Source organism: Salvelinus namaycush, chromosome 5 (genome assembly GCF_016432855.1).
Source record: "Salvelinus namaycush isolate Seneca chromosome 5, SaNama_1.0, whole genome shotgun sequence".
Taxonomy (NCBI): domain Eukaryota; kingdom Metazoa; phylum Chordata; class Actinopteri; order Salmoniformes; family Salmonidae; genus Salvelinus; species Salvelinus namaycush.
The window spans coordinates 14,407,249-14,421,922 of NC_052311.1; the positions used below are offsets into that span (position 1 = coordinate 14,407,249).

Here is a 14,674-nt window from a genome sequence, read left to right on the forward strand (position 1 = left end):
TATACCGCCTATCCCCGCACCATACATTGTCGGTGCTCCATGATATCCTGGTAGTCCATTACCAACTTGATCCACATAGTATGAAACATAACGGTTAGGGTCGAGCTGATGGTGCTCCATAACTCTTTTATTTGTATTATGTTTATAAATATAATACAGATATTATATATGTAGAGAGGTTTTGGTGGGTCTAAAGTGGAGTTTTACAATCGTTTTACCATAAGTAAATTCAATGTTTTCGTTCTGATCCGTTTTAAGCTCAACCAGAATGTTTTCAATATAGTTCTTGCTGACATGTACGTAGTGCGGCTTGTCATAATTGACAGTGACGATGTCCCCATCCTTTCCGTCTATATGAACTGTTCGCAGGAGGGGCACACAGCTGTCTCCGACCCTTTGATAGGTTATGATGTCGGTATACACAAATATGTTGTAAAATCCTGCATGTATATCCGCAGGGAATGGGAATAATTTATCGTTCACATACGTCCATTTATTGGGACCCATCCCCAACATGTAGGATAAATTACCGCTGGTCTTTATACCTCCGTTAGCAGGCCCTGAGATTTGTATCCTTTTATGGATTGGATTGTAGAATAGGAATATTTCCATCTTGTTCAGGGTTAGGTGTTCATTCAACTCTGAGACGATCCTGTCGACGGTTCTATAGAAACCTTTTTTAAGCTTAATAAGTTTTGCAGGTTCCGATAACCTTTTGCAATAAAAATCACGGTCCTTAGCTTTGATATTATACCAACTATGGGGGTATGTAATCTCGCTGAGACCTACTTCCCAAGCCTCTGATAACTCTATAGGCTTTGGAAAATTGGTTGTATACTTCGAACTCTGATTATTACGATATATCTGTGCCGACGCATTACTGGGGAGAGTCAGGTAGAAGCCGCTGTGTTCCATGATGCCCAACTGTGTACACGCGACTGATGCGCTAGTTATCATGACTAGGGGTTTAAATTAATCCCCGTTGCCTCCACCACATCATGCTCCAATACCCAACTGTTGAACTTTTGAGGCCAGTTTTTCCAGCGGACCAGCAACCATTTTTTACCCTTTTCTCTCTTCTGATCTAGAATCTCCTCCACGTGAAAGACTTTGTCTTTACCCAACTGGACCTTCTGTAATTCCTTCTCATAAAAAGATCCCTCTATAAGATCCCCGTCATAATCTTTTAATTTGTAGGCCGGGGGAATGCGTGGCAGACATTCGGTAACGGTAAACAACTCCGAGCTAAAGCCTTGTTCGTATTTTTTGTCGAAAACACCCCTCAACTTTGATATACGAACCAAGTCACCCACTAGGAATTTAAAAGTCATTTTTTTCTTACGGCGAAGTGGGAACAAACCATACATATTTTTAAAGACTTGAAAAGAGTTTTCCGAAGAGACGTCAGAGGGCTTCATACGTATACTCTTATGGAAGCTGTGGTTGTACCCGTTTACTAACTCCTGAACTATGTCTGTATATCTGTGGGTGTTGTGAGCTGTAAAATATCGCCACATCCGCTCTTTCAAAGTCCTATTAAAGCGTTCCACAACCGAAGCTTTCAAATCAGAGCCTGTAGCAAAATGTATTATTTTATACTTATTCATCAGCTTCTGAAATGTTTTATTGAAGAATTCTTTTCCGCCATCAGTCTGCACTTTATTGGGTGCTCCTCCTGCCTTCAAGATCGAGTCAAAGGCCCGGGTTACCTCGGCCCCGCTCTTATTTTTTAAAACCCTTACAAAGGCTACTTTAGAGAAAATATCTATAACCGTTAGCATGTAGCGATTTCCATCATTTTTATCGGCAAGGGCCTGCATGTCGCATAGATCCGCCTGAAATTGGGATAAGGGATGCGTAGAAAAAACTCTATTTCTTGGAAATTGTTTTCTTACAGATTTATGGAGAGTATAGGCATCCTGCTCTGATAACCACTCACTCACTTTAGCATCGCTTAACAGGCTACCTGTTTCTTCGGCTATTGCTCTCTGTAAACGCTCTTTACCACCATAAGACCCGGGGTTAGCGGGATTATAATAAATGTTTTTCAACAGCTGTTCAGCCATCCTTCTTGCCTCTCTGAGGGACAATAACGTTAATGAGCCACTTTCAAATAACGACAACATTTCAGTTTGAGAATTTTTATTTTTTTAACACCAAGTATTACGTATACAACCAATTCAGGATTTGTTGCAAGATACAAGTCCCAGTTTTCTCAACAATCACATCATGCAACACCCTGTATATATGGTTTAGATTTACAGGTTTGTGTCGCTGAATTTTTAAAACACACACGTCGGATATATAAGTATATAAACAACAAATATGATACACGTTCACATTAAATGGGGGTTCAAACAAATAATGCAAAATCTTAGCCAAAGTTACTTCTAGCTCTTCAGACTCATCAACAATTCTTGATACCATTTGTGTCCATTGCAAACTCCCACCCGTATGTCGTACATGATTCATGATTTGTTCCATTTTCAGCAAACGCTCTACATTAGCCCAGGTATTGTGTGTCGTGTAGAACGATACATTATTCACTTTATTTTCAATAATCTGATGCATAACATTTGTAAGGTCTCTCAAAAGAAAAAATGTATTTATTCGCTCCAACATCGTAGACACATAGTTACCCATAGCTTTTACGTCTAAATAACAAAATGTCACTCGGTCTCTTGGGATTTATTGAGCCAGAAAAGCACCACATCAGCAACCACAGCTTCCCGGTATTTGTTGTCGGCCACCAGGGTGTGTCGGATTTCTTTGAGTTTCTCGTGGATGAAAATTGCCTCCTTCAGTTCATGTAGGAAGGCCTCGGTTACCCCGTAAACTCTAGGGATAGACGGCACAAGACCCATAGCCTCCAGGGCGCTGACCAGCGAGGGTATAAACCTGCGGGACCACAGTCTTTTCACCAGCTCCTCAAAATGATTGAAAAAGTAGTATCTCGGAGGGTCGTATAGGCAAGGATGACGACGCTGGCTGGGGTGATTGATCTCACAGCCGATGCATTTTTCTCTTATATAGTCGCCAATCACCAAGTCTAAAAGTGTAGCTACAGAGGCCTTGATGGTATCCACAAAAATAGTACTGACCACCCCATCAAACACATCCTCAGGCTGGGTACATGTAGGGGGTGTCGAGGGTCTTGCCAGGGGTGAGTAGAGTGTAGGGCTGTGAGGCATTGAGTCCTTAGTTTCGGGGCCCCATGACGTAGATGCGTCCACGTAGATGGTCTGGAGATCCATGGTGTATGCTGAAATGAAGAACTGGCTGCTTTTTTCTTTTTATTGTAGAACAAGGCCATTGGGTATCTGGGGGGGCGTGGTTAAAGCATCCGCTTACTTAGTTTTCTTCTGACGCTGTATCTTCTGGAGGCTCTTTTGCATCGTAATCTTTACGATTCGTATATATTATGCACTTCTTTAAATGAACAAGGCTCTGCCGCTGTTGGCTCTGTACAAAGAGATCATCCAACGCCTGCAACATTTTCAATTCCATTACATCCCAACTTTTAAAAGGAATAAGCAGACGCAGTCGGGTATCCCCAGTATGGCCCCCCTCCCTGAGGTTTTGGTTTCGGATTTCCTGGGTGCCGATATAGAACTCCACGCAGCCGCAGGGACGTCCATTCTGTCTTTGTATTTTCACCCTGTGAAATATTCGTCCTGAGGAGTCAGGGGTACCTTCCCAACGGGTCTCGTGGCCCGTGAACACACTATACCCCTTGGTGATAAGGCGCAGTTCAGGACACACAACCTTGCGAAAAACCGACCAGTCTTCAACACCATATTCCAAGCCTACAGTCTGGTCTGTATATTCTTCTCCTTCAGCTACCGTATAGAGGGTCACTCTACAGGCCACGTAATCAAACCGATACCCCCACAGCTGTCCATTAGACATCAACACTTGATCTTTCAGCGCATTTGATGGAGGTATTTGGGTTCTATAAACATTTAAAAAACGTTTTTTTGGAGCATCATATATTGCGGGTTGATACTTGGCCCGTGCTCTATGGACCAACCGAGGACCCGCTTCAGTTGTTACAGTCATCACTGCTTTGTCACCGATCCCAAATTCCATGGTTATTCTTAAGATCTTGTACAGTCTTAAACAGGAATTGTTCTGGGGCTTTATAAGGCTTCTGCAAAGCCAGCCTCTTTGAAATGTTCATTAACAACCCCCAACACTAGACATCCAGGAACAGTTTGACATGACACCTGGTCACTTACTTATCCAAAAAGCACCCCTAACCATCAGGATGTCCTGACCGGAAGCCCAAATATGGGCATGCCCCCATTCTACAAACCATTGGGGCATCAATCACTACATAGGGTCATAAATCATGATCTTTTTTTGATTTACGACATTGACAGCTTGACACTTACCCCAAAGACCCCCACCCCAGGCCAGGATGTCCTGACCGGAAGCCCAAATATGGGCATGCCTGCTACAACAGGACATAGGGTCATAAATCATTACATAGGGTCATAAATCAGGCTTGGGTCATAAATCATTACCGGTTGACCTGACAACTGGACCCTTACCCAAAGACCCCCACCTAACCATCAGGATGTCCTGACAGGCAGCCCCTTAGGTTCACATAGCGGTCACATAGGTTCACATAGGGTCATCCATCAAATTTTGACGTGTGACATCTACTTTAATCTCTCTAACCAGCTCTACTCAATGGGAAAGGCAATGTGCATTTTAATGTTCTGACAGAGCTGTGTTCTTTGGCAGGGAAAGTTCGTTTGGCTGCAAGAAGAACAGAGAGAGAGAGTGAGAGAAAGACAAGGAGACAGAGAGAGAGACAGAGAGAGAGAGACAGAGAGAGAGAGACAGAGAGAGAGAGAGAGAGAGAGAGAGTGAGCTCCATCAGAAGAAAAACAACAGAGGAGAGGATGAAGTTCAATCCCTCACATGATGGGGAATCAGTAGAAAATCCAGGTGGATTAGTTCAAAGGTACAAGCCGATCTAGTAACAAAGGCTTTGTGTGTGTGTGTGTGTGTGCTGTGAAGTGGTGTGCAGTGCTGTGCAGTGCTGTGTGTGTGTGTGTGTGTGTGTGTGTGTGTGTGTGTGTGTGTGTGTGTGTGTGTGTGTGTGTGTGTGTGTGTGTGTGTGTGTGTGTGTGTGTGTGTGTGTGTGTGTGTGTGTGTGTGTGTGTGAAAACAGGATGTTGAAATAATGTATAATGTATAAACGTATGTATAATTAAGCAGTGTGGGGAAGCAATGTTTGTCCTACTTTAGTTGTGACTTTTATAGCAGTGGAGCAGAGTGCTGACTCAGTATAGAGATGACAATAATGAAGCTGTTGGATAATTTGGGCTTCAGAGCAGAGAGAGACAGAGAGATATAGAGAGAGAAAGAAAGAAAGGGATGAGAGAGAAGTAGAGAAGTTTAGATGGAAGAGGTGTAGCTCCAGGTGATTGTAGTGGGCGACCACAGCTGTCCAACACCGCCCTGCATTAAATCAAATCAAATCACATTTGATTGATCACATACACATGGTTAGCAGATGTTATTACGAGTATAACGAAATGCTTGTGCTTCTAGTTCCGACAGTGCAGCAATATCTGAAAAGTAATCTAACAAGTCCATAACAACAACCTAACACACACAAATCTAAGTAAAGGAATGGAATAAGAATATATACATACACTACCATTCAAAAGTTTGGGGTCACTTAAAAATGTCCTTGTTTTTGAAAGAAAATCACATTTTTGGTCAATTAAAATAACATCAAATTGATCAGAAATACAGTGTAGACGTTGTTAAATGTTGTAAATGACTATTGTAGCTGGACACGGCAGATTTCTTTTATGGAATATCTACATAGGCGTAAAGAGGCCCATTATCAGCAACCGTCACTCATGTGTTCCAATGACAAGTTGTGTTAGCTAATCCAAGTTCATCATTTTAAAAGGCTAATTGATCATTAGAAAACACTTTTGCAATTATGTTAGCACAATTGAAAACTGTTGCACTAATTAAAGAAGCAATAAAACTGTCCTTCTTTAGACTAGTTGAGTATCTGGAGCATCAGCATTTGTGGGTTTGATTACAGGCTCAAAATGGCCAGAAACAAAGAACTTTCTTCTGAAACTTGTCAGTCTACTCTTGTTCTGAGAAATGAAGGCTATTCCTTGCGAGAAATTGCCAAGAAACTGAAGATCTCGTACAACGCTGTGTACTACTCCCATCACAGAACAGCGCAAACTGGCCCTAACCAGAATAGAAAGAGGAGTGGGAGGCCCCAGTGCACAACTGAGCAAGAGGACAAGTACATTAGAGTGTCAAAATTGAGAAAAAGACGCCTCACAAGTCCTCAACTGGCAACTTCATTAAATAGTACCCGCAAAACACCAGTCTCAACGTCTACAGTGAAGAGGCGACTCCGGGATGCTGGCCTTCTAGACAGAATTGCAAAAAAAACGCCATATCTCAGACTGGCCAATAAAAATAAAAGATTAAGATGGGAAAAAGAACACAGACACTGGACAGAGGAACTCTGCCTAGAAGGCCGTGCTAACATAATGTGCTAACATAATTGCAAAATGGGTTTTCTAATAATCAATTAGCCTTTTAAAATTATAAATTTCGATTAGCTAACACAACGTGCTATTGGAACACAGGAGTGATGATTGCTGATAATGGGCCTCTGTACGCCTATGTAAATATTCCATTAAAAAATCTGCCGTTTCCAGCTACAATAGTCATTTACAACATTAACAATGTCTACACTGTATTTCTGATCAATTTGATGTTATTTTAATGGACAAAAATGTGATTTTCTTTAAAAAACAAGGACATTTCTATGTGACCCCAAGCTTTTGAACGGTAGAGTACATATGCGATGAGTAATGCAAGCTATGTAAACATTATTAAAGTGGCATTATTAAAGTGACTAGTGATCTTTTTATTAAAGTGGCCAAAGATTTACAGTCTGTATGTAGGCAGCAGCCTCACAGTGATAATGATGGCTGTTCAACTGTCTGATGGCCTTGAGATAGAAGCTATTTTTTTTATCAGTTTTTGATGCACCTCTACTGACCTCGCCTTCTGGATGACAGCGGGGTGAACAGGCAGTGGCTCAGGTGGCTGTTGTCCTTGATGATCTTTTTGGCCTTCTTGTGACATCGGGTGCTGTAGGTGTCCTGGAGGGCAGGTAGTTTGCCCCCGATGATGCGTTGTGCAGACCGCACCACCCTCTGGAGAGCTCTGCGGTTATGGGCGGTGCCGTTGCCGTATCAGGCGGTGATGCAGCCCGACAGGATGCTCTCAATTGTGTACCTGTAAAAGTTTGAGGGTTTTAGGTGACAAGCCAAATTTCTTCAGCGTCCTGTTGCTCCTTCTTCACCACACTGTCTGTGTGGGTGGACCATTTCAGTTTGCCCGTGATGTGTAAGCCGAGGAACTTAAAACTTTCCACCTTCTCCACTGCTGTCCCTTCGATGTGGATAGGGGGGTGCTCCCTCTGCTGTTTCCTGAAGTCCACGATCATTTCCTTTGTTTTGCTGACACCACACTCCAAGTGCCCTCACCTCCTCCCTATAGGCTGTGTCATCGTTGTTGGTAATCAAGCCTACTACTGTTGTGTCGTCTGAAACTTGATGATTGAGTTGGAGGCGTGCATGGCCACGCAGTCGTGGGTGAACAGGGAGTACAGGAGGGGGCTGAGCATGCACCATTGTGGGGCCCCAGATTTGAGGATCAGCGAAGTGGAGATGTTGTTTCCTACTTTCACCACCTGGGGACGGCCCGTTTGGAAGACCAGGACCCAATTGCACAGGGCGGGGTTGACACCCAGGGCCTCAAGCTTAATGATGAGCTTGGAGGGTACTATGGTGTTGAATGATGAGCTGTATTCAATGAACAGCATTCTTACATAGGTATTCCTCTTGTCCAGGTGGTGTAGGGCAGTGCGCAGTGTGATGGCGATTGCATTGTCTGTGGACCCCACCCAGTGCCACACTACTACCCATCTGACTGCAACACACACACTCACACACACCAGTGTTCCTCTCCATCGCACTAACACAGCTCTACAATTATAACTCGCTCAACAAAGTGCATGGTTTTCTCTTGCACAACACAGCAGTGTAGCAAAGAGAGTCTGCTAAGTCTGGCAGCAGCTCAGTAAATTGTACAAATGAAATTGAACAGGAAAAAGGCAGTAGGTAGAATAGCATCCTCCAAGCCCACTTCATTTAAAATATGGAGTCCTAGTGGATTACTGTGAGGCCTAGAATTCTGGAGCTCTGTTGATATGAATGTGCTTTTAAAGAAGCTGAAGGTGGTGGTTTAGAAAAAGGCTTTGGGAAACAAGACATTCTAGTACGAAGAGAGGAACGACACATGGCTGCATAAATCATCACAGCCGGAGGAGTGAAATGATGAAGTCAAAACGTAATGTTAAAGTGATAAATGCCCTGCAGCACTTCTATTGATATTGAACAAATAATAAACACCGGAAGCGTAGCGCCTTATTGCGTTTCATTCATCTCAAACTCTCAGTTCCAAACCATTAAACAAACATTGATGGAACATTATCATTCTAGAAGGAGCTCTGCTTTCTCTCACTCCTGTCTCCCAAGGACGTGCTAATGACACGTCTCTATGGTTCACCTGAATGGGTGACTCATGATAACATATCTGTTGGCTCTGCCACTGTAATTTCACCTGACTGGGTGACTCATGATAACATATCTGTTGGCTCTGCCACTGTAATTTCACCTGACTGGGTGACTCATGATAACATATCTGTTGGCTCTGCCACTGTAATTTCACCTGACTGGGTGACTCATGATAACATATCTGTTGGCTCTGCCACTGTAATTTCACCTGACTGGGTGACTCATGATAACATATCTGTTGGCTCTGCCACTGTAATTTCACCTGACTGGGTGACTCATGATAACATATCTGTGGGCTCTGCCACTGTAATTTCACCTGACTGGGTGACTCATGATAACATATCTGTTGGCTCTGCCACTGTAATTTCACCTGACTGGGTGACTCATGATAACATATCTGTTGGCTCTGCCACTGTAATTTCACCTGACTGAGTAACTCATGATAACATATCTGTTGGCTCTGCCACTGTAATTTCACCTGACTGGGTAACTCATGATAACATATCTGTTGGCTCTACCACTGTAATTTCACCTGACTGGGTGACTCATGATAACATATCTGTTGGCTCTGCCACTGTAATTTCACCTGACTGAGTAACTCATGATAACATATCTGTTGGCTCTGCCACTGTAATTTCACCTGACTGGGTAACTCATGATAACATATCTGTTGGCTCTGCCACTGTAATTTCACCTGACTGGGTGACTCATGATAACATATCTGTGGGCTCTGCCACTGTAATTTCACCTAACTGGGTGACTCATGATAACATATCTGTTGGCTCTGCCACTGTAATTTCACCTGACTGGGTGACTCATGATAACATATCTGTGGGCTCTGCCACTGTAATTTCACCTGATTGAGTGACTCATGATAACATATCTGTTGGCTCTGCCACTGTAATTTCACCTGACTGAGTAACTCATGATAACATATCTGTTGGCTCTGCCACTGTAATTTCACCTGACTGGGTAACTCATGATAACATATCTGTTGGCTCTGCCACTGTAATTTCACCTGACTGGGTGACTCATGATAACATATCTGTGGGCTCTGCCACTGTAATTTCACCTGACTGGGTGACTCATGATAACATATCTGTTGGCTCTGCCACTGTAATTTCACCTGACTGGGTGACTCATGATAACATATCTGTGGGCTCTGCCACTGTAATTTCACCTGATTGAGTGACTCATGATAACATATCTGTTGGCTCTGCCACTGTAATTTCACCTGACTGGGTGACTCATGATAACATATCTGTTGGCTCTGCCACTGTAATTTCACCTGACTGGGTGATTCATGATAACATATCTGTTGGCTCTGCCACTGTAATTTCACCTGACTGGGTGACTCATGATAACATATCTGTGGGCTCTGCCACTGTAATTTCACCTGACTGAGTAACTCATGATAACATATCTGTGGGCTCTGCCACTGTAATTTCACCTGACTGGGTGACTCATGATAACATATCTGTTGGCTCTGCCACTGTAATTTCACCTGACTGGGTGACTCATGATAACATATCTGTGGGCTCTGCCACTGTAATTTCACCTGACTGGGTGACTCATGATAACATATCTGTGGGCTCTGCCACTGTAATTTCACCTGACTGAGTAACTCATGATAACATATCTGTGGGCTCTGCCACTGTAATTTCACCTGACTGGGTGACTCATGATAACATATCTGTTGGCTCTGCCACTGTAATTTCACCTTTCTAAGTGACTCATGATGATGACATATCTGTGCGCTCTGCCACTGGGCAAACAGCCTATGGTAGAGCCAAGATGGCGACATGGTGGAGTGACAGCTACAGTCCAATGATGTGTCTATTGTTCACCTGACTGTGTGACATATGATGATGATACATGACTATGGGCAGCCCCTCCCTGACGATAGAGCCAAGAGGTTCAGTATAAATGGCGTTAATGACAGATTTGAATTACTATTTGAGTTGTGTATGCGTGTCACAAAATAGGATTAACTAAGGGTTTCAAAGCTCCTGCCACCCTGCCAACTGTCTGTCTGGAACTGAGCTGTGTGGATCTCAAGTCCTCAGACTGATAATAGAGTCATAAGTCATTGTGTGGTCCCGTGTAGCTCAGTTGGTAGAGCATGGCGCTTGCAACGCCAGGGTTGTGGGTTCGATTCCCACGGGGGGCCAGTACAAAAAAGTATGAATGTATATACTTGTAAGTCGCTCTGGATAAGAGCGTCTGCTAAATGACTTAAATGTAAAAGTCCATCTGGCTGACTCAGCATGTTCATTTTAATAGAGACAAAGAAAATGGCCGACGTAGGCAAATGTGAGCAGAGTCGCAGGATGCACAGAATCCAGCAACCAGTCTGTAGTTACAGAGTCAGAAACATCCACTGGAAACTGCAGACACACAGACACAAACACTCCAGACACTCCCCCTAGTCTCTACAGTAGCCACACAAACACTCCAGACACTCCCCCTAGTCTCTACTGCAGCCACACAAACACTCCAGACACTCCCCCTAGTCTCTACAGTAGCCACACAGACATTCCAGACACTCCCCCTAGTCTCTACTGCAGCCACACAAACACTCCAGACACTCCCCCTAGTCTCTACAGTAGCCACACAGACATTCCAGACACTCCCCCTAGTCTCTACTGCAGCCACACAAACACTCCAGACACTCCCCCTAGTCTCTACTGCAGCCACACAAACACTCCAGACACTCCCCCTAGTCTCTACAGTAGCCACACAAACACTCCAGACACTCCCCCTAGTCTCTACAGTAGCCACACAGACATTCCAGACACTCCCCCTAGTCTCTACTGCAGCCACACAAACCCTCCAGACACTCCCCCTAGTCTCTACTACAGACACAAACACTCCAGACACTCCCCCTAGTCTCTACTGCAGCCACACAGACATTCCAGACACTCCCCCTAGTCTCTACTGCAGCCACACAAACACTCCAGACACTCCCCCTAGTCTCTACTGCAGCCACACAGACGCAAACACTCCAGACACTCCCCCTAGTCTCAACTGAAGCCACACAAACACTCCAGACACCCCCCCTAGTCTCTACTGCAGCCACACAGACGCAAACACTCCAGATACTCCCCCTAGTCTCTACTGCAGCCACACAAACACTCCAGACACTCCCCCTAGTCTCTACTGCAGCCACACAGACACTCCAGACACTCCCCCTAGTCTCTACTGCAGCCACACAAACACTCCAGACACTCCCCCTAGTCTCTACTGCAGCCACACAAACACTCCAGACACTCCCCCTAGTCTCTACTGCAGCCACATATACACTCCAGACACTCCCCCTAGTCTCTACTGCAGCCACATATACACTCCAGACACTCCCCCATAGTCTCTACTGCAGCCACATATACACTCCAGACACTCCCCCTAGTCTCTACTGCAGTCACACAGACACTCCAGACACTCCCCCTAGTCTCTACTGCAGCCACACAAACACTCCAGACACTCCCCCTAGTCTCTACTGCAGCCACACAAACACTCCAGACACTCCCCCTAGTCTCTACTGCAGCCACATATACACTCCAGACACTCCCCCTAGTCTTTACTGCAGCCACATATACACTCCAGACACTCCCCCTAGTCTCTACTGCAGCCACATATACACTTTAGACACTCCCCCTAGTCTTTACTGCAGCCACACATACACTCCAGACACTCCCCCTAGTCTCTACTGCAGCCACACATACACTCCAGACACTCCCCCTAGTCTCTACTGCAGCCACACAAACACTCCAGAACCTCCCCCTAGTCTCTACTGCAGCCACACATACACTCCAGACACTCCCCCTAGTCTCTACTGCAGCCACATATACACTCCAGACACTCCCCCTAGTCTCTACTGCAGCCACACAGACACTCCAGACACTCCCCCTAGTCTCTACTGCAGCCACACATATGCTCCAGACACTCCCCCTAGTCTCTACTGCAGCCACACAGACACTCCAGACACTCCCCCTAGTCTCTACTGCAGCCACACAGACACTCCAGACACTCCCCCTAGTCTCTACTGCAGCCACACAAACACTCCAGACACTCCCCCTAGTATCTACTGCAGCCACACAGACACTCCAGACACTCCCCCTAGTCTCTACTGCAGCCACACAGACACTCCAGACACTCCCCCTAGTCTCTACTGCAGCCACATATACACTCCAGACACTCCCCCTAGTCTCTACTGCAGCCACACAGACACTCCAGACACTCCCCCTAGTCTCTACTGCAGCCACATATACACTCCAGACACTCCCCCTAGTCTCTACTGCAGCCACACAGACACTCCAGACACTCCCCCTAGTCTCTACTGCAGCCACACAGACACTCCAGACACTCCCCCTAGTCTCTACTGCAGCCACACATACACTCCAGACACTCCCCCTAGTCTCTACTGCAGCCACACATACACTCCAGACACTCCCCCTAGTCTTTACTGCAGCCACACATACACTCCAGACACTCCCCCTAGTCTCTACTGCAGCCACATATACACTCCAGACACTCCCCCTAGTCTCTACTGCAGCCACACATACACTCCAGACACTCCCCCTAGTCTCTACTGCAGCCACACATACACTCCAGACACTCCCCCTAGTCTTTACTGCAGCCACACATACACTCCGGACACTCCCCCTAGTCTCTACTGCAGCCACATATACACTCCAGACACTCCCCCTAGTCTCTACTGCAGCCACATATACACTCCAGACACTCCCCCTAGTCTTTACTGCAGCCACACATACACTCCAGACACTCCCCCTAGTCTCTACTGCAGCCACACAGACACAAACACTCCAGACACTCCCCCTAGTCTTTACTGCAGCCACACAGACACTCCAGACACTCCCCCTAGTCTCTACTGCAGCCACACAGACACTCCAGACACTCCCCCTAGTCTCTACTGCAGCCACATATACACTCCAGACACTCCCCCTAGTCTCTACTGCAGCCACACAGACACTCCAGACACTCCCCCTAGTCTTTACTGCAGCCACACATACACTCCGGACACTCCCCCTAGTCTCTACTGCAGCCACATATACACTCCAGACACTCCCCCTAGTCTCTACTGCAGCCACATATACACTCCAGACACTCCCCCTAGTCTTTACTGCAGCCACACAGACACTCCAGACACTCCCCCTAGTCTCTACTGCAGCCACACAGACACTCCAGACACTCCCCCTAGTCTCTACTGCAGCCACATATACACTCCAGACACTCCCCCTAGTCTCTACTGCAGCCACACAGACACTCCAGACACTCCCCCTAGTCTCTACTGCAGCCACATATACACTCCAGACACTCCCCCTAGTCTCTACTGCAGCCACACAGACACTCCAGACACTCCCCCTAGTCTCTACTGCAGCCACACAGACACTCCAGACACTCCCCCTAGTCTCTACTGCAGCCACACATACACTCCAGACACTCCCCCTAGTCTCTACTGCAGCCACACATACACTCCAGACACTCCCCCTAGTCTTTACTGCAGCCACACATACACTCCAGACACTCCCCCTAGTCTCTACTGCAGCCACATATACACTCCAGACACTCCCCCTAGTCTTTACTGCAGCCACACATACACTCCAGACACTCCCCCTAGTCTCTACTGCAGCCACACATACACTCCAGACACTCCCCCTAGTCTTTACTGCAGCCACACATACACTCCGGACACTCCCCCTAGTCTCTACTGCAGCCACATATACACTCCAGTCACTCCCCCTAGTCTCTACTGCAGCCACATATACACTCCAGACACTCCCCCTTGTCTTTACTGCAGCCACACATACACTCCAGACACTCCCCCTAGTCTCTACTGCAGCCACACAGATACAAACACTCCAGACACTCCCCCTAGTCTCTACTGCAGCCACACAGACACAAACACTCCAGACACTCCCCCGAGTCTCTACTGCAGCCACACAGACACTCCAGACACTCCCCCTAGTCTCTACTGCAGCCACACAGACACAAACACTCCAGACACTCCC

The 14,674-nt window shown here is 46.0% G+C and overlaps 1 protein-coding gene across 1 annotated transcript in view; it reads right to left on the reverse strand.

Moving 5' to 3' along the window:
* The window catches only part of LOC120046947 (ecto-NOX disulfide-thiol exchanger 2-like), a 225,249-nt gene that overhangs the window by 205,722 nt on the left and 4,853 nt on the right, over positions 1-14,674 (reverse strand). Inside the window, exon 2 of the mRNA XM_038992497.1 lies at positions 7,370-7,377. Within this exon, the coding sequence (XP_038848425.1) occupies positions 7,370-7,377 (8 nt within the window). The remainder of the gene's footprint in view (positions 1-7,369; positions 7,378-14,674) is intronic.